At 41.9% G+C, this 26,194-nt stretch overlaps 2 protein-coding genes across 3 annotated transcripts in view; one reads left to right on the top strand and one right to left on the bottom strand.

Annotated features, from left to right (window-relative positions):
- yipf5 (Yip1 domain family, member 5) overlaps nucleotides 1–26,194 on the top strand; it is a 217,235-nt gene that overhangs the window by 116,727 nt on the left and 74,314 nt on the right. Inside the window, exon 6 of one of the 2 annotated variants that reach the window (XM_074611379.1) lies at nucleotides 17,377–17,542. In XM_074611379.1, the coding sequence (XP_074467480.1) occupies nucleotides 17,485–17,542 (58 nt within the window). In that variant the 5' untranslated portion in view covers nucleotides 17,377–17,484. Of the gene's footprint in view, nucleotides 1–17,376; nucleotides 17,543–26,194 lie in introns of those variants that run through there. The other variant, XM_074611378.1, reaches the window with a different exon arrangement.
- Nucleotides 1–26,194, bottom strand: part of kctd16b (potassium channel tetramerization domain containing 16b) — a 94,531-nt gene that overhangs the window by 29,096 nt on the left and 39,241 nt on the right. The gene's annotated exons all lie outside the window — the stretch shown is intronic.

Genomic DNA, 26,194 nt, shown 5'->3' with positions numbered 1-26,194 from the left:
AGTCATCTGGATGTCTCACCTGTCTCTCCGTCTTCCTCACGGTCTGTCTCCATTTGCTTGTGTATCTATTAGTTTGGCTACATGTCAGTTCTGCAAGCCACTAAAGCTACACTAATCAACGTTTTATCCCTTGGTATTTTGACAATAATTTACCAGTTAGGTTGAATGGCTAAATGCAATTTGAGAGGTGTTGCTTTGTAGTGACAAACCCACAGAGAATTATCACCTAACTCAGAGCTTTTTGGCTCCCTCTCGCTCATTGTTTTCACTCTGCTTGTTTTCGCCTAATCAACCAAGAAGACAAATGTTTTCAGGAAAGAAAGCTCTGATAAAAACATTGTACGCTACCCGCCCCGGCACTAAAAGGACAGACTGACAATGTTAGCGACTAGCTGGTGAACACAGCGGAGCATTTAGCAGCTAAAGAGCCGGATATATCTCTCTGGAGTTGGTGGAAAAATAAAAACCGAGCTCAAAGGAAGTGACTGTTGGACTACAGATGCCAAGAAACATGACTCCAAACGAATGTTAATGTTACTCTGTTTCTGCTGGACGTGTCAGTAGGCAACTGTTTGCTAACAAGTTTGTCATAGCAACTTTATAAGCTGATGTCAGATGTTGTTTTTTCAGCTTGTATGCAGCCCCCAATGGCAAAAGAAAAGAATAGAAAAGGAAACTTTGAGTGAATATAGTCCAGTAGAAAATTCTCTGACTCAGGGTTTATGGTGCATTTGAGCCACAAACGAAAATCCTTTTGGCAAAAGTTACCAACAGACAATATGCAAATCAATGTGTTTACTTCAGTGTTCAGAAGAGAGCATCACAAGTTTACAAAATATAAAAATGCCTGTAAATGTAATTCTTTTGTAACTCTATATAGAGTAGATGATGGCATGCTATTGGTGCTTCCCATCTGTTGCCTTTTAATAATTACTGCAGTTTGTTTCCTCTGTCTGTATATGACATGAGGTTATTGCCTTTTTTTTTTTTAGACTTCCTTGTACTTGCCAACTTTTCCACCCCAGTGTTTAGTGTAAAAAAAACATAGACTATAAGAAGTGGACGTAGTCACCATGCCGTCACCCGTTGGTTTGTACGTCGCCCTCTTGGTTTTTGGCTGTTGCCATCTTGTTTTTTTGCAGTGACACGAGAGGGTGGAGCTAAATACAACAACATTTTTGGGCGACCACAATGTCACAATTAACTTTCGTGAACTGAAACACACTGTGAAAGGATTAAAGTTGTAAGACGAAAACACGGACAACTCCCAGACCGGACAACGCCGTGGTAGAGACCTGTCAATCACAAGGTAGCCACTCCTTTACGGTCTATTTGACTCTAAATGGGACCATAATTTACTAGATGAACATCATGCTGTATTGAAGAAGACTTGATGCTAGCGATTGAGACCATAAACTCATGTTTATGATGTTTACTGAGGTAATAAATCAAGTGAGGAGTAGGGTCATTTTCTCATAGACTTCTATACAGACTTCTTTTTTTACAACCAGAGGAGTCGCCCCCTGCTGGCTATTAGAAAGAATGCAAGTTGAAGGCCATTCTGCGTTAAACCCAGAGGTTGCCGCCTTAAAAAAAAATACTTTTTCCCCTAGAATTGCCATTTGCTTTGCATTGACTTACTGTACAATTTCAAAAAGTGCCTAAAAACAGGTGGATAGGAAACTTGCTCCCCACCATCAAGTGAGAAGAGTACAACAACTGACGTGTGAAGTTTGGTTATTTTGACTCATATCTTGTTTACTTGCCTATTCGTATTAGATACGGGTTGCATCACAGATCAGGCACTAACAGTCCGTATAGCATCAGCCACGAGCTTGAGTCTAACCTGAGCCTGAAGGTCTGCAGGCTGAATGTCGGTCTCTGCCGTGAAGCACCTCGTCTGCTCTGACTTCCTATCTGTTGCCTGTCTGCCAGCTTGTCTCTCTGCCAGCCGATTAACCTGCGTGCACTTACTGTCACTAAGTCTCTCCTCATGCCAGGAAGGAATAATATTTTCTCTCTTTCATTATGTGATGGAATAAAATAAACACTGAGCGAGGCCTTTTCACAGTGTCTTTCCTCTCTGTCATTTTCTCTGCCGCCCACATTAAATCTATCACAACAAACACATCTGTCCGACTCTTTTACTACGGGGTGTGTGTTTTTTCCGCGGCGATGCTTTTGTGTTTGCCTTTTGTTTCCACTCTTACCTGTGACCTCATTCACTCTGTGACCTGGTTGTGCAGAAAATGGGAGTATTCCACCCAGCACGGGTTGGAGAAGTGGAAAATAGCACGGCACTCTCGTACGACCCGGCTACAGCCCGCTGTTTGATTACAGCAATCAATCGAGAGAGAGAGAGAGAGAGAGAGAGAGAGAGAGAGAGAGAGATGGAGTGTGTGTGTCCATGTGTGCGCTTGGGGGATTGTGGGTCAGACAAAGCAGAACAGACAATCACAGAGGACTCTCGAACACGCTCTTCACTCCACTCTTGTGCTCATCTGAAGAACATGTGGGACGAATATCAAAGAGAGCACCGGATTCTCCTGAAGGGGAGATAAAAGAACAACAAGAACACATTATATATATCCCGATGGACCACAGTTTGGTTTCCCTGACTTCCTGCCGGTCAGTGTGGGAGGTTTCAGTTTGACGTTAACGTGCTCCGTGCTCTCTGTTGAGATATCACCGTTTCCCAGTGAGGCATTCCTGCCCCACTCCAATAAAAGCTTTAATGTGGGACATAGGTCAGGTAAACCATTTGGGAATTGAAATCGCATCCAGTATTGGTGCCGGTTGTGAGCTGTTTGTACTCTGCTTCTTTGAGCGTGAATACATGAACAACTGATTCAGAATGCTTTCTGAATAAAAGCCAAAGTCCAGTTAACATGGCTGCATATCAATCCCGATATTGCGCAACACTTCCCTCAAAGGCTACCCTTAGATATCTGCGTGAGCAGACTCATTTGAAACGCACTAATCTGACCAAATGACTTTGCGAGGCGCGATGATGCAACCGAAAGCTGCAGAGGTGAGATGAGTTACACACGTCTGGAAGCAACACCAGAATCCGAATGACTGGATAATGATCTCAGGGACAGCGAGATTGATCCAGTCTTCCATCACCGTAATGAGAGACTATAAGACACCCAAACCACTCTGATTGGGCTCCCTGAAGAAGTGGCAGCAAATGTTGGACAATTTCTCCTACTGACTATAAGAGAGACATTTAAGGTCCCAGCAGGGACGTTGAAAGCGGAGGGGGCACCACATTAAACGACAAGCCCTTGACATCATTTCGGCACATGCTATCAGAGAAGTGCACACAGTTACTGTTGAGGCAAGAGATTGGGTTTTCACATCAAACAGCTGGATCCACAGCTTTTATAGATTCAGCCTCGAAACCACAAACGTCGATAAATGTGCTGCATTGATAATGATATACAGACGAATTATGTTGGAATATAACGATTGCAAAATAAACTTCGTCTGATCACAAGATCTGTAAATTGATTTGGCAGTAAACTTTCTTCTGCTTACTGAATCAAAATGTGAATGTGTTTACACAGCTTGACAAGCAAATGGTGAATAAAACATTTTTGAGATAATTCAAATAACCCAGCACCCTTCTTGGTATTTTTTTAGGGCTGCCCAAGTTAATGCGATAATAACGCGTTAACACAAATTAGTTTTAACGCCACTAATTTCTTTAATGCGACATGCAATTTTTAGCTTGTTAGAGTGAAGATACAGCTGTTGTTGCCTGTTGAGCTGCAGTTTGCCATGATATGATTTGAGCACATTTTTTATGCTAAATGCAGTACCTGTGAGGGTTTCTGGACAATATTTGTTATTGTTTTGTGTTAATTCATTTCCAGTAATAATTATATACATACATTTGTATAAAGCAAGAATATTTGCCCGCTCCCATGTTGATAAGAGTATTAAATGCTTGACAAATCTCCCTTTTAAGGTACATTTTGAACAGATAAAAAATGTGTGGTTAATTTGCGATTAATCACGATTAAATATTTCAATTGTTTGACAGCTCTAGTATTTTTATTAACATAGTTCTATATGTTGACATAAATATCCCATCTATAATTTGATGACCAAACCCAGAATAGTTTCCCAGAAGCCCTATCACACATGCAACTGATATTTTACAGCCATGTATTGATATTCACCCAGTTCAACATATATATATATATATATATATATATATATATATATATATATATCTCGTGTCAAAGTATGTTTCCCCTTTGAATATCTTTTCCCATGTATTTCCCATATTAGCTCTCCCATCATCATGTTACTGGTTGCCCACCAGCGGAGATTCCAGGAAGTTTGTGGTCCCAGCCAAGAATTGACTCAGAACAGTGGTAGCCTATAACAAATCAGTCGTTGATGCTATTCTGATACATTATTAGTTACCTATTAGAAAGAAAAAAATTACTGCCCTTAAATACATATTCTCTAAAGTTCACCATGAATTTACTTTTTGCTTGAAATTTTCTTTTGGCACAATTAGTTGCCTTCCCACACACGTCCAGCTGGCCTAGATGAAAAAAACAACACTTTTTTTTACATTCTCTACTCCTTGCTCTAACCGAGCAGAACAATTACAAGAACATCAGAGCTATCTGGTTTCCTTGATCATCCAGACACAAATGTGCAGTAGAGCTTTTTTGAGTTATCCTCATTTATAAATTAGCGTGATGAATAACCCCTTCCAGGACATAATCAGCCGGTTAGGCTGTTATCAGGTCATTAAATTGGCCTTATCAGTGGTTATAAGCAAGCTGTGACCTCCGGTGCTGGGAAGTGAAGTGCCAAAAACTGCAATTCATCAAATGGCCACTTGAGGCTGGCTCCAAAACGGAGTCAATCCCCATAGACCCCCATGTTAAACTGCCCAACTTTACAGCAGAAATAAACATGTTTACAGCTTTTTGGTGTCTATAACTAATTTCCCTTTTCCTGACAACTGCACGGGGGGTCGACTTTTTATATAGCTCACCTGTTTAAATTATATTAAGGCTTAAAGTTAGGCATAATTAAGGGCATGGCCCTTTAGATGGCTGCCATAGTCTGCTAAATGTCACCTCGGCTAATTCGAGTCACTGAAATTAACCTCTCGGTCGTGTTTGTGATGTTGGTGTCACTGCCGAGATGGCGACGGCCGGAGCTGGCCACTTCGTGCTTCAGCTTTGCTCTTCAGAAACCTATGGGTGACATCAAGGAGACTTTGTCCATATTTTCTGCAGTCTATGGTTATAAGCCTCATAGATGTGGGTCAAAAGGGGCCTGCTACACCTACTAGTAGTTTTGTTGCCTAAACCTAAACAAGCTGTTTTGTTTGTGTTCAACGTTTCATTCGGTTTGACGTGTTAGAACGTGTTGCTTTTAAGTTTTGCTTTCAACTTCACAACGTAGTAGGTGTAGCAGGCCCCTACTGACCCACATCTATGAGGTTTATAACCACTGATAACGCCCATATAATGAGCTGATAACAGTCTGTGCCATAATGAGGTAATAGCATCACTTTTAAACTGAGTATTGAATATTTAATCTATTACAGTAGCATACTAAGAGACACGGATCCATTTTTTCTATTTCCATTTAATTGAGAGAAACATGATCAAGTATCATACTACCCTTTAAAACAATGCTGAGTTTAAAGACGAATCAGACTTAAAGAGGAGAAAATAATCTGTGCCTGTAATAAACAGTTCAGTGCTCGTGCCTTCGGTACTATCGACTGAAGAAATGATTCCGTCACTGAGGCAGTGACACGCAGGAACCTCAGCAAATGCTGCATACTTTTCTGTTTCTTGCTTTTTTTCCGTGCATTGCTTTATGCATGCATCCTATCTATTATGGGTTTATTTTCAATGCAAATTACTGCAGAGTTCAAGGGCTCAATTTGACATCAAAGACATGGCCTCAGTGCTCATTTCAGAGAAAGATGTGGCAGCTCTCCATTTCTTTCTCTCATAATCACCACCTTTCATTAGATACTTAGCATCAACAGAAGTAAATGGCCTCCATCTTCCCCATTCATACCATCCTCTATTTAATGCTATAGCTTCTTCCATTACCTTCACTGTAGTTACCTTTGAACTAGCCATATGCTCACATGAGTCATTTGCATAAATGCTTTACAAACACCCTCATCACATGCATAATTGATGCACAAAGCCCAAACAACTGCAGCTTCCCAATAGAAGTGAATAGGAGCACAGTACATTCAAACACCAGTGGTGCTTCTAATATATTTATGTGAGACTAAAAATATCTCGTGTACGTGTTTGGGTTGAGTGCTTCATGACAGACACATTGTATTGAGTGTTGTGTACTATACCGTCACTCTACTGTATGATTTTTCATTATGGTTGTGTACTACTCGTGTGTAACTTTCAGCTTCACAGAGTAAAATGTATTTTTGTTGAAGACAACTGATTTTGATCCAAACCTGGCATCACTCTGTTTATCCCACTTCTTCCTTTCTGCTTCTCATATTGCTTTCAGCACTCTCTGTGTACATTGATACCCTTTCTTACCGCTTCATATCACATGTTTGTGTTTATCACGCCACTTCATTCCCAGCCTTGCTCATTTGTGCACCTGCACATTCCATCTGCCGAGGCTACAGACATGAATGGCAGAATAGCAGAAATACTGTTGCAGATCAAAATTTCGAGAGGCTGGAGTTCCTGATCCCTTTTTGTAAGTTTAAAGAATTGTACGCCTGCTTCAGAATGTTTTAAAAGTTGCTGCAATGAAGACTAGAAACTAAGGTTGTGTGACTACTTCCACCCATTTTCCTCCAATTCCTCCGATTTGTGGATCCAAACAACAATATACAGAGGTTAAAACTATTTAGAAGCGTATGTAGGATGGCTGCACGATTATGGCCAAACTGATAATCCTGATTTATTTTGATCAATATTGAGATCACAATTATTTATCACATTATTCATTGATTTTTAGGAACAAAACATTTGTATTGCTCTTTCACATTAAAATAAGCTGAGCACTGCGTTCACTTCCATGTTGTGCTGCATTTCTGCCAATGTATAAATTAGGGCTGCACAATGTTGGAAAAAATTGCATACATTGCCGTGTTTTGTTTTTTTCGGCGATATATATATTTTATAGATATATACATTTTTCAAGCTACATTTTAATGTTAAATGCATCAATCTGGTGCACTTTGATAGTAAAGTTGAGAGGCTAGATCTATGAAGAACTTTGTGCCTTAGTTAAAGATTTAATCATCTAAGGATAGTCTGCCCAGTTGCCTTTTGCGCCGGGAGCCCTGTCCATCCTCGCAAGGTAGAGAGGGAGCAACTCAATCACTGGCTGGTGGCTGGCTGTTAGTTTAGGAAGCGTTTGATTTGATATGCAGCAGAGTTTTCTATGAGCGGAGCACGCATTTTAAGTGTCAGTATCGCAGTCGGTCATCTTCATTTAATTGTGGGAAGCCAAAATCTTGATTGTGATTAATATTTGATTAATTATGCAGTGTTTAGTGGAATTGAAAAACCTAATCTAACAGCTACTAAAGCTGTTTCAAAACAAATGTTTGTTTTAACTTGATATTTTATGGGTTGTGAAGGAAAATCAACCCAAAACCCACTGAAAACAACCTAATTGCATGTAAGATTGCATTGTTGATTGACTAGAATTTAATGCATAAGTAAGTTTAAAAAGTGAACCAAGAACCTCTTCTCTGCTTATCTTAACCTTCATCCCCCCCATGGACTCTCATCTGTCCGATTCCCACTCTTCCCCATTACTCTTGTAAGCATGCGTCACCCATTCCTGATTCCCCAGTACTGCGATGGATTATTTATTCAGAAAGAACTCTATAAATCATGTCGGCCTGACCAGCGTGTGATGCCTACTGAAGGAGAGAGAAATGTGAACGTGTGTGTGTGTGCATGCAGAGAGAATTTGCCTCCCCTGGAACATTGTGACACCCGTGCTGTCAGCGTCAGTGTTGAGCCAGCGTCTTCCTCTTGAGAAAAACCTGAATGTTGAACGGCGTAAGAAGGCCAAGCATGAAAGTTTCATCGTTTGCACTTCATGAAACTGGGCCGATGTAAAGAGCTCTTCTATGCAGTAATAGAATACAGTAATGAGTGCAGAGGTGTCTGGAAATGAACAGTTTCAAATATTTAAACTACACATAAATAATTACTGTAATGAAGAGGAAGTTGGAAAAGGTAGAAGAAGAAAGAAAGCCAGCAATCAAAGTTGGAGTAGGTAATATTGATTAATGGTGCAGGTATCTTTATGATTAAAAGACTTTGGTAGAAGTGAGCTGCAACGGCTAACCACGCATGTTTACCACCATGATGCTGTGATTGCAGCCATTCAGATTTGGCTTCCCTTCCTATGTCACATGCAGGCTCATTAGAGTATACCACCCCCCATCTGAGTATCTCCACCGACAGCAACTACCGTTGCAAAGGTGCGCTCATAGAATATAGGAGTAGAACGGACATTCACATTCAAATCAACATAGCATGGTCAGAGCAGCAGCCATTTTTATGTGTATCGTTGCCATATCGACCATTGTAGCGGGCTAACTTCCATATAACCTAAACCGACTTGCGGACTGAGGCGAGGTTCTGCAGTAACGACTAAACAAGCAGTGGAGTAGTAATGTTACAAGGCACAGACAGCCAGAGTAAATGGTTCAAATCAAACAACTTAAATCTTCATCCGCACATTGTTATCACCAGATTAGTGACAACTTTATACGGCTTGTTTTCTGCAGCCAGTGTGGTGTTGAAGCATGGTGGAATTAGCAAGCTAGCGCACCCATAGAAATAAAATAGGGGTCCTATTATTTTTTTCGCAAGCCAGTCAGAGCAGACTGGGCTTTTTTGGGAGGGGGACTTAAAGAGACAGGTGCTAAAATGGAGTGTTTCAGACAGAGGTTGAATACAGGTATATTCAGACAGACAGTATGAGGAAAATAATGTATTCTTTGAACATTAAAGCATGTAAACATGTTCTAGTAGAAACCCAAATTACAAGTATGAACCTGAAAATGAGCTTGATATGTCCCCTTTAAGGTGACCATTTTTAAATTTGATTTCCTCTCTTAATACTATACCAAACAACTTAATTCTGTCCAGGCAGATAAGGTGAATGTATGGCATTTCACTTAGGCTAGATGGTGTTTTTTTTTTTCTTTATAACGTGTCTACACAGTATTTTTCCGCACAAATCCTGTCAGGTGTATTTTTGAAGGCCGACTCCTCTAAAACGTTAGAAAACTTTTCTCGAAATGGCTGTGACGATTTGAAAATGTTTCAAGTCTCCGAGAGTGCTTTTTTAAACTTCAGAACAAGCGCACTAAAGATGTCAAAGAGTGAGCCGGGTGACGGTCGATGACAGTGCAGCTCCTCCTGATTGCTGTCACGCACTCTGGGATTTTTGTCATCGCAGCGGCGGCGTCGCTGCGGCTTTAGATAGGTTAGCAGAACTGAGACGACTTAGAGGCCTCTCTCTCCTCTCCTCACCTGTCTGAGCAGACACAGATGGTGAAACCGACTAAGAGAGATTTAGAGAAAGTGAGAAATGGAAAAAGAGGGTCGAGGCAGATCAGGTGGCTGTCGTTCAAAGTGAGGTAAAGATAAAGGGAGATAGGCAGGGAGGGAGAGAGAGATGGAAAAGGCAGTGACTTTGTGAGCCAAATGAGAACACGGCCATTTATATAATTGTGGCCATTACCATCATTAGTCTTGTACTGAGATTCACTTGGCTCACACTCTGCCCGCACTCTTGCCAGCCTGCACAGTGCCCCTAAAATAGCCCTGTGTTTTAAATTATGCATGGAGATAGAAATAGACAAATTGCAGCAGGACAATTCCCTTCCCTCTCACGAGCATATTGCTGCTTTATGAAGTTGGGAAACAATGAGAAAAGGACCGGTCTTTTTCTCCGGAACAATCACTTTATCAACACAAAAAGTCAATTTTAAAAAAAAAAGTTTTATTTCACATTTTGGGCCATTATGAAGGCCTCATTAGAATGCATGAAATGTTTGAGTGGATACACTCTACAGTACCCACTCTTGATTTATTACAGGTAGAGGAGGTCATGGCTTCCTTCCTGGTTGGATGGGCTCTGGGAAATGGAGTGAAAAATGAATTTGTGCAGGAGAGTGATGATAAAATGTGGGACTGTTTGATATACCCCATCTTGCCAGTACTATTTAAATGCTTGATGGTTGTGTTTTTCCTACACAATAGCCTCTCACCGGTGTCATTACCACTATAGAGTATACCGCTACCTGCAAATTGCCATCATTCAGTTTCTAAATAACATCAAATCCAGGCTGAAAATTGTAGGAGTAATATCATAGGCAACACATAAAGGAGGTGTCGTAAAGAACTTGTTAGAACTCAATTGTGTGTGGGTTTTTAGAAGTTTTTCACTGCAACAGCTGCCTGCTGCGTCTGGTAACACAATGCTAATGACAGAGTTTAGAGTGAACCAAAACAGTAAAGCTGCGGGCCGTAAAACCAAAACAATGATCTGAAAGATGCAATAAAAAACAGCTGTACCGGCCCAGTCGCACTAAAAGGCGTATGAATGAAACGGTAATCGCAAGCCATTTCACGTGCAATAAGAACGCCGTTCTTGCTTTCGGCGTGTCATTTGTGCGCCTCTGTATTGACTGCAATGTAAAAGTATGTCCGTAAATATGCTGCGCTCAGAGCTAGGGACGTAGAATAAAAAGTGAGAGAGACTTCTTATGGTGTTTGTGTCCAAAAGTGTTGTTAAGTTATTTTGAAGTGACGTTTGTCACGTGTTTTTTAGTGACATTTGTGACGTGATTTCCGTACTTCTGTTACACTGTTTCCGTATGTATTTTACTTAGTTTGCATACTTATTTTAAGGCCAACCACGATGCTTTTCCTAAACCTAACTAAGTGGTTTTGTTGCCTAAACCAAATCGACTGCACCTTATACACGTGTGTAATATCCACCCCTGACACGCTATCCTCTGGTGGACAAGTGGGTCTATTACACTCTTTGGCGTGATTTCGTGTTGGAGACATTCCTCAAAACTTGAGACAGAGAGAAGCAATATTTGGGATGTAATATGCCATGAGTACTGGAAAGTCTGAGCGTGACACCCTTTATGCTTAAACCTAACTGCGGCTGTTACCGTTTTGTTGCGTGGCGTAGAAATTACATGCAAAAGAGGCGTAAAAATGGCCTGCAAAAAGGCTAAAATTTGGAAAACGTGGAAAGTCCTTGTAATGTCAAGCTATTTATACGCCTTCCCCTGAGATCGGGTTGGCCGTACAGCTGAGTGGAGCTGAGTTTGGGACATTTGAACCATTGTTATCATAAAAATATTGATTAGAGCAGCTTTAATTTTGTTTCTAATTCTGAGCAAAAGGCTTTGTATTCCATCATGAATAAAACCTTAAACTAATCTCCATGATGTTTTGGTCGCCTAAATCTAATCCATACCCCTACAGCTGAACTAATTCAAGAAGTTCGCTAGCATTTTCAAATAAAGTGAAAATTGGGTTCTCAAGTCATTTCTGCCAAGATAACATTCATTAACTTTATGTAGCTCACTATCACAATCATGTCTTAAGGCCTTTACAAGGAAAGAAAGAAAGTTTTATGCTTTGTCATGTATAGTAGATGCCAACATGACTTGAATCTTCTGGTAATAGGATTTTGTAGCAGTTAAGCGTTTCTTTAACTGCTACAATATACCCATTTCATGTTTTCAATATAACATAAATAAAATGTAGGACATTTATAAAACCATTCTAACTAGAATTTACCAGAAAATATGCAGTAATTTCATGAAGGAGACAGGGTTTAACATCCAGCATGTCTGGAATAATCCTGTAAAATGAGCTTAAAAGGGAGCTGGCATTGCTAAACTGAAACCTTAGAATGTTGTTTACCACTCAGCGTGGTGTATGTTGTCTACTGTTGCGTATGACTCACACTGTTTTCTTTGCTGGGCTTGAAAACTGAGTTTCCCCCGGGACAATGTGAACATTTTGCATCTTGTAAGCCAGTCGTATCATTCTTCAGGGCTCTGCAGCTCTGTTTGTCACAGACAGGCGAATTCACAAAGAATGGATTGCAACCGCTGATAGCAACATGAATTGCCCCATTGTTTGCAACCGCTATCTTCCCCGTCTCAAGGTCCGATTCACTAAAGATATTGCGCTAATGATATCACAGACAAGCCCATAAAGTTTTGCACCTGATTGCAATTATCCATGTGGCAAAGTATAAATGTTGCCTCTGCACCAGGCAGAAAAACGACAGAGAGAAAGAGAGTAATGAAATGTTTAGACCACGAGCTACAGGTCCTGACCGACAAGGTGCAGAGGCATAAATCAAAACTTGTGACAGAGAGAAACAGTATTTGGGATACTAATATGCCATGATCATTGGAAAGTCTGGGCGTGACACCCCTTATACAGTAAATGCACTTCAGTTACCACCAACTCTCCGAAGACGTTAATAATTTCACTGTAACTGCGCTAGGCTGTTCTCACACCATTCGTACCTACAAAAAAAGTAATGCACTGCAATTCGTATATATATCCCACGAAATCAATTTGCATGTAATCCATGTAATCTTGAACAAAACAGTATAAAGAATGACAAGCGTCGTGTAGGTAGGAGGTTTGGTGTTCGTGGCCCCTGTGAAACCAGAAGTCAATGTTGATTTATTCGTAACGTAACTTCTATACTTAAGTAACGCGACTTCCAGAGTTATTTTAACCCAAACCACGATCTTTTCCTAAACCTAACTAAGTAATTTTGTTGCCTAAACCTAAGTAGGTCAATCTTTTCCTAAACCTGATTAAGTAGTTTTCTTTTGATAAGACTGAAGGGGAAATTGTCACGTGTGACACGTGAGGAGATGTTGTACTGCGTGGCGCTATTTTTAGGCCTGACCATGACGTTTTTCCTAAACCTAACTAAATGGTTTTGTTGCCTAATACTAACTGTGGCCGTTACCATAGTTTTGTTGCGTGGCGTAAAAATTACATGCAAAAGAAGCGTACAAATGGCAGGCTTAAATGCGTTTTCGTGACACATGGACTGACCTTGTAATGTGCTGTTTATACGCCTTCTCCTGAGATCGGGTTAGCTGGAGCTGAGATGGGTTATTATTCTCTGAGTGTTCGTCACTGCGAGGGACAACTTTCACATACACAGTCATTTGAACCATTGTTAACATGAACATATTGATTGAGTTTGTACACCGTTTGTGAGAAACCATACGAACCGTTGTATGAGGATATGTTGAACTGTGTGTGGCTATTAGGGCTGATCTTCATTAATCAAACTGTTTTTGCAATAGGAAGAGGCCAATTCTGTGCCAAATGTATGCATGTTACCTAATTTAAATATAACACTATTTGCTCAGCAGTGCAGTTAAGAGAGCATTTCACCCTTTGTTAGTGCTTTGAGAATTACACGGTTTGTTTTTGTCTTATTTGTGCAGGTTTAACGACCGCAAAAGCCACGCAATCCTTTTTGTGAATTACATATTTTGATTTAAATGAGGAGTTTGGAGGCTCCAATTAAGTTTGACAGCAAAATGAACCAAGATTATTCTCTATGCGCTAATTTAAAAATATGATTGAAAGACATTGGCAATTATTAATTGGAAAAGAGCATCTTGGCACTGCCCCTCCCCTCGAGTGACTCATTACCGAGGACTTTTCTAAAAGAGCAGGCTATGTATATTTTTGTTTATATTGTATTTTTTTATTGCCCCAGCCTGTGCTGTTACGGCACAGTGCCTTTCAAAGAGCGCTCATTAAGAATGCAAATACTGCTCGGTTCACTTCAGCAGCTACACAGAGGCCTGAGAGCAGGAGGGAGGGAGACGGAGAGAGGTTTTTCATATTCATTCAAAACAGAATGGGTTAGAGGGAGTGGACTAGAGAAAATGGAGAAACAGAAGTAGAAAAAAGGATCCAGAGTGCGAGAGGGAAGAAAAGGGAAATGGGGGAAAATGAAAATGCGAGAGTGCGGCAGAGCTCCCCACACAGACTTTACTGTAACACACCATTGAAATTGTTTACAGAGGAAGTGGCTTAGAGGCAGAGAATTGTGTTTGTGACAGTGGCACTAGTTTAAATTGCTCAAGGTATTTTCCATTTAGATGTATTCATGTGCTTCGCCCAGTTGTTAGTTCTGCGATTCGAGCCATGGCTCACTCTACTGTGTGGAGCCGATACAGTACGGGGACTGCATGCGCTCTTTCCTGCGGTCATTCACCCACACTTTTATAATGATTATAGTGTTTATTAGTGTTGTAGCAAATGGCAATTCAAGCCTCAGATACTGACACATCATTATCTTCACTTACACAGAAACATTAGCTGATGTTAGTGGTCTTACCACATCGACCAGATCAAACTGACCACGGCACAATAACACAGAAGTTTGGTGGTCAGAGGTATGATTACAGGAATCTATTTCTCCGTTAATGACGTGGTTGCATTTCTGCATACTGCATAATTAAAGCCCTTCTGCAGAAAATCCTTTTCATATAATGCATCAACATTTGTGATTTCTATGTCAAATAGTTCATATTTCATCCTTTTCCCCCTCTCAGTCTCTTATGGAATGATAACTGATGTCGCTCCCGGCATGTTGTATTAAATTACATTCATCCGTCTATTTTCTTTACCTCCTCTTTATCTTCTTCACAGTTGCAGAGAGCTAGAGTCCAGGGTTGTACAAACCAATTTATGATGTCAATGACTGAAAACCTTGATTGTCAGACAGTCCCAGTGATTGCCTGCCGCTAATGGATAACACTCAAAAGTGAAGTATAAGTCAGTGGGCAACCTGCGGGTCTGAAAAGTGAAGCCAATGCTGAAGTGCTTTAATCTTGCATTCTTTCTAATAGCTAGCAGGGGGCGAAACCTGGTTGCAAAAAGAAGTCTACGAGAAAATGAGCCTACTTCTCACTTGATTTATTACCTCAGTAAATATTGTAAACAGGAGTTTATTGTCTCAATCGCTAGTTTCAAGTCTTCTTCAATACAGCATGATGTTCATTTAGTAAATGATGGTCCCATTTAGAGTCAAATAGACCATAAAGCAGGGGATGCTTTAGGGCATGGTTACTTTGTGATTGACAGGTTGCTACCACGGCGTTGTCCGGTCTGGGAGTTGTCCGTGTTTTCGTCTTAGAGCTTTAACCCTTTCACAGTGTGTTTTCAGTTCATGAAAGTTAATTGTAACATTTTGATCGCCTAAAACTGTCTCATTCAGCATTCGTTTGTACTTAGCTCCACCCTCTTGTGTCACTTCTTGTTGCAAAAAAAACCAAGATGGCCCTGGCCAAAATGCCGAACTCAAAGCGACAGTTTTGCAAAACGTCACTGTGACTACATCCGCCTCCTATATACAGTCTATGGTATAAGTCAACTTTTTTGAGAAGTCAGTGATGAATATGCAAAACTCCAGGTGCAGTATGCAAAGAACTAAAAGTCAAACCTGTGGGAATCAAGACTCTCGCAAATAATCTCATCAGCATGAGTAGGAGGACAACATACTGTTTATATCCACAAGAACAGTCATGTTCTTCATCAGCAGATGGATGTTCCTAAATTGTCCACGAGAGTTTGAAAGCCCCAGAAAAAGTTTAACAAGCGGACCTTGAAATAGGATTTTTTCTAGCTTTTCCCTCCACAGGTGAGGGCATGGTGGCTCCTTAAATTCTGGAAATTGGATGTACCAGCACTAATAGTGGGAATGAAGCTTTTAACGCAAGTTCAAGCGGGAAGGGAATTACCATTCCTTTTTTCTCATCACACTGCTCTCTACCTCGCAATTACTCTCTCGTGAACCCACTGGGTAATGTGCATGCGTAATGTGTGTCACTAACCAATCTAGTTAAACTACTTTACGTCTTGCATCTCTTTGCTATCATTGCCACAGAGCAGTACATTGCCGCCGAGTATATTTCTTATTGAACTGCGGTTGCCATCGCATATTAGCTGTGTAGCATTATAGCATCATTCAATCATTTTGACAGTAGTTATTATAAAACGACTGTCAGTCTCTACGCTGCATTTTTACATTGCCACTGGGTTTCACTGGAAATCTGCTCGATTGATTTACAGAACAAGACCCTGTTCTTTCAGTGCACTCAACAGAGTTCCTCACAAAGCCAGGTAGTGAAATGTATAAAAGGCTAATGTGAAAAACCACTTCCAGCATGTTTACCTTTGATAGCGGAACAGAAAACCTTTGATAGCAAAAGTCCTCTTTGCAGCATGTTTAATGGGAAGCCATCTTCATTCCAGGAAATATTAACTCAGCACTGTTGCACCACCAGTCCTCACTATATTTCATGGCATTGCTGAAACCAGTCCTCCATGTTTCACCCTTTCAAAGACTGTTTCATCTTAATTTTTTAGTACAATTAAAAAGAAAATGTTAATTCTTTATAAGAATAGATTTATTTAATGCTTAATACTATTGATGAACAATTAAACAACCCCGTGGTTTGGTTTGTGTTGCATTTTTGGGGTTTTGGTTCGGTTTGTTTTGCACATTAGGGGGCAGAAAAATATACCCATTTCCAATATGATTTTTATTAGGGCTGTCAATCGAGTAAAATAATTAATCACAATTAATTGCATGATTGTCCATTTTTTATCAAGATTAATCACACATTTTTATCTGTTCAAAATGTACCTTAAAGGGAGATTTGTCAAGTATTTAATACTCTTATCAACATGGGAGTGGGCAAATTTGCTTGCTTTATGCAAATGTATGTATATATTTATTATTGGAAATCAATAATTGCCTCTTCTACGTGTCTGGCACCTCATCAAATAATTAGCAGGCCCGTATTAAATAGTGGTGCAACAGTTCAACAAGCTCACGGTTCGGTTTGTATGTTCGTTTGAACATTGAATTTGATTGAACGTTTTTTTATTTTTACGGTTTGGTTTTGCATCCCTACTAAATACATGGTAAATATGACCTCCATCTGTGTGCATGTTTGTGTGTGTGTGTGCACCTTACAAGCTTATGCCATTTATCAGAAAGTGGTCAAGACCCAGATCAATGATGAGAACATTTAGGAAATGGAATGAGCTATTCCTCCACCGGGCTTCAACGGGAAAATTGATTCTTGCGAGGCGACTACTGCTGGTTATAATGATGTTTTCACTGCAGGAAAGAAGTACAGGGAGGGTGTATGTGTGTGTGTGTGTCTGGATAGAGCAGCGTGAGGGGGGCCATTGACTGGCTGTGTAAGACTGAGTAAACCTGCTACTGTGATCCTGTCTCCCCTGAGTCATCTTCTTGCTTACCTCTCCACAGCCCTGCCGAGAGCCGGGCCCTGAGCTCATCTCCAGTCCCGCACACCTGGTGTACGGCCGCAGACGCAGCCTCCTCCACTGCTGCTACAGCATCCTCCTTGACCCCAATATGCTGCCCCTCAAGAAGCTATCAGCGGACCTGGGGAAGCGAGGTTGCGGTGATAATGGTAAGCGTTCAAATGTCACACCTGCAGGTTCGCTGGGGGCGACTCGATGAGCCATGCGGGTCTTTTTTTTTTCCATTCGTGTCTCCCTCTGGCTTTCTCGATTTTTGCCCTGTTGTATGCTCTCCCTCTCTTCTTCTTTCCTTTTCCAGCTCTCTTCCGTCATATCCCTCCCATTTGTTTCTTTCACTATCCCTATTCCTTCCTTTTCTCCTGGCCTTGACGCTTACTTACTTACCCCCTTACCAATGAGAGAGGGGGTTATTTTAGGAGGCACTTGACCTTCTTAATTCCCTGTTTTCCGGGGATGCAATTAGCGGGGAGAGGAATGAAGCAACAGCTAAGCGTAACAAGAACACCATTCAACCAGCTGCCACTGCAAAGCTAGATATCAGTGTTTATGTAATTGGAACAGTGCGCCTTTGTAATTGGCTCGCCTTCCTCACAATATTACAGGGGAAATGGGAAAACTGTAATAGGACTGTTCGTAGTGATTATCTTTGTGTGCAATACACAGCGGTGCCTAAATGGATGCATTCAGACGCATGTATGTGCACACAAAAACAAACATTAGTCCTTTATTTGGGTACTCATATAGCATACGATAAGCTTAGTTATTACTTACAAGCAGACATGAATGGGTCAAAGAGCAGTTGAAAGGCGTGTAGAAATAAACCACCTGAAGTTCTCCCCTGTGTTGTGCCAGACGCCTCAGCTCACCTCCTCTGCTCTCCATAGATGAAAGGAGCGTCTGACTCCTTTGGCACGCATTAGCATTCCGACACCCACCTTCCACCTTATCTGCTGTCAAAACAGCCACCTTTAACTTCCACAGAGAGAAACACTTTGACCACACATCAATGACAAGGCCCCTTATCATTGGGCCTAAACAAGCTTGGTGCATGTCAAAACCGCGGACAGCGGGAGACCGAGAGCTGGAAAAAAATGAGTGGGGACTGTACATCTGCAGAGAGAGCCAGCCAGACAGACAGAGAGGGGAGCAGTGAGTGTGTCTGACATTTCTAGCGCTGGTATTTTGCTGTATGAGGAGACCTAGAGGGAATGGGATTGAAGAAGCCTCCATTCCTCCTCCCTACTCACACATCCCTCTCTAACATTTGTTTGGGGCATCTTTGCATGGCTTGCCTCGACCAATAAAAGCACGCGGTGGGGGGGCGGGGACTTGTCATAGGGTGGCTCAGAAGCACAGAGCAAGAAAGCGAGGCGGAGAAACGGTGCGAGGCGGAGAAACGGTGCGAGGCGGAGAAACGGTGCGAGACAGAGGGGCGAGAGTGAGAGACGGAATAAGACAAAGAGACAGCTCAAGTGACGGCAGAACAATTGCAATGGTCTGAGAGCTTGTCATGATGAAGCGCACATCTTGTGTCGCCGCGGGGGGCAGTGCTGGAGCTGTAAAAATTTGCATGCCAGCTATTGGTAGACACTGCGTGGTGTAGGGGGAAAAGCCTGAGAAGTACTCTGGACACGTGTTAGTACAACATGCCCAACAGTGGAACACAATGCTTTTATGTGAGAGTAAGTGGTCCTGTCTTTCAATATCCGCTGTGCAGTTTCACAGCATTTTACCTCTTTCCTTCTGTTGAGATGTTGCACAAAGAGAAAATCTAGATGCACACAATACAAATTTGCACCCGCTGCTTATTTCATCCATCTGATTTAAATTGAGATGCTCCGTGTTAGTACAGGCTGTTCTCATACACCGTTTGTAGCTATACCTATACGGAAAGGAAAGGAATAGTTCAACATTTTAGCAAATATGCATCATTGCTGTTTTTGTGAGAGTGATGAGATTGACGTGTTATGGCTGCACGTTAAGTACGGAGCTGCAGTCAGGGAATGTTAGCCTAGCTTAGCATAAAGACTGGAAGCGAGGGGAAACAGCTAGCCTGACTGTACACCTCTAAAACTCACTAATTACTTCTGTATATTTTATTGTTCAGGAAGAGACATGTCAAACCAACCAGGCTGCACTCATACGCAGTTTGTAGCTATACCTACGATGAGTAATGCCCTGTAATCTGTACATGTGCCACAAAATCAATTTGTATGCAAATCCATGAATTGTGAACCAGGACGTATAAAGAACAATATTGGAAAATTGCGCCCAGGAGACTGGCGTTCACTTTTCGTAACATATCATACGAACTGTTGTATGAGGATACGTTTGTGAGTAATATACTGACATTAACTCTCTAATTGATTGATGATTGTTTGAAATACCTACAGTATCAGATAGTGTTGCAGCAAGTAGTATTGTACTTCCATGAACTGGAGGGAGCCCTGATTAAAACAGAGTGATTGATAGAGCAGAAGCTGAGATATCCTGACTATTAGTCTCTAGTGTGGGTCGAGCTCCAAAAACACTGGAACTTACGCTTCCCATAATGCAACTAAAAAGTATCTTTTTGTTAAACATGGTTCAAGGCCACATCTTTCAAACTTCACACTCCCAGTTTGTAATACAGACTTTTCTTTTATTAACTTGTAATTTGCCCCGACAGCTCTGGTGATATTCTCTCAGACTTGATAAATCTCCCTCCAGAGCCACAGAAAATACATTATCCAACAGTTTTCAAATGCTGAGTAGTACGAACCGTGATGAGTAAACACATTTTGATGTGTTAAATCAGCAGAATCCATCCCCCCTTAAGAAACCAAACAGGTTGTCCACCAGAGAAACTGGAGCCAATTTCAGCCACGGTCCCCTTGTTTCATTGCTGCAGATTTCTTTGTCCATGTGGTCCATCCATTAATAACTATACAGGCATATGATGCTGTATCTGCATCTACAGTAAGCTGATTAAAGAGGAGATGCTCAGACAACACTTTTGTGCGTCGTCCAAGACCATTCATCACAGCTGGACAACGAACACTGGGAGAACACCAGGCCCGGGTGGCTTGTATTGTCTAGTCATCTAAGGTTTCGGCTTGCAGTCCAAATTTACTAAACGTATAACACAGCCATGGAAGCAGGCGGCAACCTCCTGGTCTAAAAAGTGAAGCCAATGTGGAAGTGCTTTAAACTTGCATTCATTTCTAATAGCCAGCAGGAGGCGACTCCTCTGGTTGCAGAAAGAAGTCAGATTGTATAGAAGTCTATGAGAAATTGAGCCTACTTCTAAACTTGATTTATTACCTCAGTGAACGTTGTAAACTTGAGTTTATGGTCTCAATTCTTCTTCATTACAGCATGATGTTAATTTAGTAAATTATGGTCCCATTTAGAGTCAAATGGACCATAAAGCAGGGTGTTTTTTCGTTCGTGGCTACCTTGTGATTGACAGGTCGCTACCACGGCTTTGTCAAGTCTGGGAGTTGTCCGTGTTTTTAATCTTACAACTTTAACCCTTTCACAGTGTGTTTTCAGCTCATGAAAGTTAATTGTAACATTTTGGTCGCCTAAAAATGTCTTATTCAGCATTCGGTTGTACTTAGCTCCACCCTCTCGTGTTACTTCTGGTTGCAAAAAAACAAGATGGTGACGGCCGAGAACCAAGATGGCGATGGCCAAAATCCCAGTTGGCGACGGCCAAAATGCCGAACTAGAGGCTTCAAAACCGTAGTCCGCAATCCAATGGGTGACGTCACAGTGACCACCTCCACTTCTTAAATACCGTCTATGCTTGGAAACCAGACTCAGGAAGACACTGACAACAAGCTAACTAAATATGAAGCAAATAATGAAAATACTGTGAAGACAGAATTTATGCTGATGCCCCTTTAACTTGCTTTTATTACAGTTCATGCTCAGCTGTCGGATTCTATCATCTCAGCAAACAGCTGACAGTGATCAATTGGTACTGCATGAACTTGCCCTAGCTTATAAACCCTTCCCTCTAAAGTTACCACCCTCTCTTCTCTTCATTACTACCCTCCCTCCCGCTCTGCCTTTATATGTGATGTATCAGCAGAGTAAATATGCCGGTGGAGACAGAGTTTAAAGGTCATCCACAGTCCTTGCAGAGGCGAGTCGGGGGCGGAGGTGGAGGGCTAAATGTCATTCACAGTCTGGGCAGTGTTGCCAGTGCATGGCCAGAGGCGAGGTCACAAGGTCTGATGAAAACAAATCCATCACTTTGCTGCCCGGGTAACCGGCCAGAGAGCTGAAGGGCTACAGAGGTGCAGAAGAGCTTTAGGTTACAGAGGCAGAGGGAGGGATGGGCAGGGATGAAAGGAGGTGTGTGTGTGTGTGCGTGTGTTTGTGTGGTGGTGGCAGAATGATGCTAAGTGAGGCTGAGCTGGCCAGAGAAGGCAGCAGGCTGAGGATGTTTAAAGTGAGGGATGAAGAGCGATGGAGATTATCACAGCCTGGCCACCCTCTTCTGCCTGTGATCAGAGTTCTCTATGATCCACAAACTGGGATAACAAGGACAACATATTACAAAACGCTCTATAATACTATTCAAACACGCATCCCACATTGTCATAGCTGTGCAGAGAAATACATCTGTCAGAGAGTATGGCACACATTCGCACAAACGTTGCTTTTTACACATTAAAACAGCTGTCAATCACTCGCGAACTCCGATCAAACGGTCAAACTAGGCATCCATCCATCCATCTGCAACCGCTTATCCCGTTAGAGGTCGCGGGGGGGCTGGAGCCGATCCCAGCCGACATTGGGCGAAGGCAGCGCTGATCAAATATGAATCAATATTATGTTACTGTAATACAGCTAAACAGTACACTATAAGATGTTTCTGAAAACATTTGAGGCGAGAAATAGGCATTACATTCATATTTGATCAGCGCTGCCTAGTTTGACCGCTTGATCGGAGTCCGTGAGTGATTGACAGCTGCTCAGAGATGACTGGCTCCAGCTCGGCTCTGATTGGTTGTTTTCCTCCGGTCTGTGAAATCTTGCAGATGCCATTAGGAGCACCGGAGGACACAGAGGCAAATGATTTATTTCAGATTACCTGTCTCATGCACTACTGTCAGGATATAGTGACATCATATTTGCTCCATTCTTGCCTACTGCTGCTTTAATGCTCAATGTCTCAGCCCAGGGTCTTACTTACACTAGAGTGGTTTACAACACACAATTTAACGCTGCCAAGAGGTTTGGCGACATTGCAACTGCCATAAACAAACAATGGCTCAAGCCAGCGCAAAGCGATTCTTCCAGTGATTATGTGTAGAAACAGGACTGTCTATGTTCTTGACACTAAACTCATTCAGTTGTCTAAACAAGCTGCATCTCTGCAGCTTCTGTGCTGCATCTTCAGCTCTGACCTTGCTGGAGGACGACTGGAGAGAAGAAGAGAACTTTCCCAATAGTGATCATCAAGGTATCACATTATCATTGTTGGAAGTATATGACTCATTCAATTTGCATCTCTTTGACCATTCTGCCACCTCCCTGGTTACCCTTTGCATAATGCTAGATGAAGCAGAAATGCTTTACAAATCATAATTATGAAAGTGTGTTAGCGACAAATGAAGGAGAGGAGTGTTGTGCAGCTCATAAGGGAGGCACATAAAGGAATATAACACAGACGTGGCATTTGATGCTATCAGACAGGCACATAAAAACATTGATTATGTTGTACCTCACCTTTGTATATTGTGGTTTTGCACCAGTGCATTTGAGAATTAGATTAAGGGTGGCAAGACCGAGCTCTACACGTCTTCAAACAAACTACAACGCATGTTATCCAGTTAAAATCAGACACGACCTGCATAATCTTGGATGTAGACCTAGACTTTCACTTTAAAGGTACTGTTTGAAGGATTTGGCGGTATCTAGATGTTTGGAGTACCCCTCCGCTCACTCCTTCCTTTCCAAGGAAGTGAGTGCAAAACCGCCATTAGTGCAGGGTTGTGCAGTGGTGTGGGAGTGTCACTTAAATGGCCCATTTGAGTAACACTCATTTGATTCACCCATTTGATTTGAATAGCCATTTGATCGCCGATTACGTGATTGTCCACCGCGGCATGACATAGGGTTGCATTTCTCCAAAAGTTGATTCTGTTTCAACTTTTTCGCCACAGGGCACTGCCTAGGCTTTCATTTTAAAGGTACTGTGTGTAGAATTTGGCAGCATCTAGAGGTGTGGAGTAACCCTCCGCTCACTCCTCCCTTTTCCAAGACTGAGGTAACGTGAGCCGCAAAACCGTGGTAACGCCGTTCGCCTCGCTCAGAGGCCATCCATACCATAATAACACTACTATAGTAACAATTCAAAAGAAGTCAAATGGCGGCTGGCGGTACCACGGGTATGCACTCTGCGGTTCACGTTACCGCAGTTTTACAAGCGTGTCGGGGAGAACTACGGTGGCCTTCATGTAACGTAAAAACGTGAAAGGCTCTCTCTAGAGCCAGTGTTTGGTTTGTCCGTTCTGGGCTACTGTAGAAACATGGCAGAGCAACATGATGTACTCCATGGAGAGGACCCGCTCCCTATGTAGATATGAGGGGCTCATCCTAAGGTAACGAAAACACAACGATTCTTAGTTTCAGGTGATTATACACCAATGAAAACATAGTTAGAAATATTATATTCCATCCATCCATCCATCCATCCATCCATTATCTGGAACCACTTATCCTATTCAGGGTCGCGGGGGGGCTGGAGCTGATCCCAGCTGACATTGGTCGCCAGACTATCACAGGGCTGACAGATAGCGACAAACAACGGGCAATTTAAAATCAACAGTTAATCTAACCTGCATGTCTTTGGACAGGAAGCCGGAAAACTCGGAGAAAACCCACACTAACATGGGGAGAACATGCAAACTCCACACAGAAAGGGCCCCAAGCCGGATACAAACCTGTGACCCTCTTGCTGTAAGGTGACAGGGCTAACCACTGCACCACCGTGCCGCCCCATATATTATATCCCATTTTTGCTAATAGATCCCCTGAAACGTTACACACTGTTCCGTTAAAACACAGTAACACACAGCAGCGAATGCTTAGTCACTCTGGGTGGAAAACAGCTTCATTCTGATATCTGATTGGTCAAGAGTGCTGCTGACTCCATCAAGTCCCAAGAAGTTTAGCCAGACAGTGTAATTGCTAATCGTTCAAGCTTGAGACACACCTAACAAGGCGTGCCGGCCCCTGCGCCTTGAGTACACGCCATTCTCTCTGGCTATAGTGAAAGTGATATGCTGTCCCCCGAGACCAGAATAATGTACATCTTGCTGCAGCTTCTAATGGGCTAATGGGGTGAGTGAGGGAAAAGAATGGAGAACAGCTTCCACTCTGACTGGTGCGGATAAAAGAAGAAACCCAGAGAGACTGGTGGTGAGGAAAAAAAAGATGGAAGTGAGCGGGGGAGAAAATTGGAAAAAGAAAGAAATGGAGTGAGAGAGAAAGACAATGTTAGCGAGATTAAGCGACAAGGGTAAGAAATAGAAAGATTGGGAAAGGAAAAAGGAAGTGAGATGCGCAGCAGTATTAGAGACAGTATAGTAGTAGTAGTAAGAGAGTGAGAGGGATAAGGGGAGAAAGGGAGAAAGATAGAGAGGTAATTATAAAGATAGAAGGCGGGTGGGGGAGACACCGAGAAGAAGAGAGCCGGTGAAAGGAACTGAGATAGGGCGTTGGGGGAGAGAGAAACTGTGAAAGCGCTAAGAGGTTGAGCGGAAAAGCCATTTAGAGCTCTAATCAGATTGCTATTGAATGTGCAGGAATTAGACTTTGGCCCCGAAGCCGTCTTGGCTCCGACCAGACACACTCAGCATCCAACGCCCAAGTACAGTTGGATCTGTGTCAGCCAGACAGCACAGTGGCTGAGAACCCCCCCAGAAACAGCCGTGTGTGTGTGTGTGTGCAAGTACGTGAATTAAGGGGGATTTTCAGGTGAATCAATGCTGTTTCTGTGTGTGTGCCTGTGAGCCTCTGTGTTTTTGTGTGTGTGTGCGATGAGAACACTGCCGCGGGGAGATTAGCGGATTATATAAATTAGTTTTGCGTATTTGTAATGCTTGTGTTGGAAGAGAGATAAGATGCTAGTTGTGGAGCACATTGTTCTTAAATGTGCAGGAAATAGCGAGAGTAACACGGAATTCAATTTATTCATTGCTCCGTCTTATTAATATTACAAAGGGGAATCTTGTACAGTGCAGTATTTTTTTGTAAAATACTAAATGAAAGCAACAGCAATGAATGCAAAAGCAGACACCAATTCATTTTTGTTATTTTTAATAACCAGATGTGATGTTGTTAATCGGGGCTGTTGGGCGGAAACCTTGTATGTCCAAAACTGCAGGAAATAAAAAAAAAAAAAAGGTGTTTAAAATCATTGAAACTGCGTCGTTAAAGTTGGTATTTTGTCATTATATATGGTCAGATACCTGCATGGGTCATTATGTTAGTAATATATTACCGACATCAAGCTCAAATGGAGTTTTTGACCAGCGAATGTGGAGATGCGTGTTTTGTCCGTCATTGATTAGAACGCATAACGTTATCATCAACCTAGGCTACAAAGTTTATGAAGCTATATATGTGTGTGAGCTCAGTTTTTCCTTTTTCGTTTGTTGTTGAATACATTTGGCCAAAACCTCTTGTTATAAAAGATAAAGTGCTATGGACAGGCTAAATTAAAAACAGCATTGGCTATGACAAGAGAGCAAATTCTAGACTAAACAACACTCCCGACCTACTGTGGTTTGCCTGCACTT

Source organism: Sebastes fasciatus, chromosome 16 (assembly GCF_043250625.1).
Source record: "Sebastes fasciatus isolate fSebFas1 chromosome 16, fSebFas1.pri, whole genome shotgun sequence".
NCBI lineage: Eukaryota > Metazoa > Chordata > Actinopteri > Perciformes > Sebastidae > Sebastes > Sebastes fasciatus.
The sequence above is the reverse complement of the archived record's forward strand: the minus strand, read 5'-3'. Positions and strand labels throughout refer to the sequence as shown.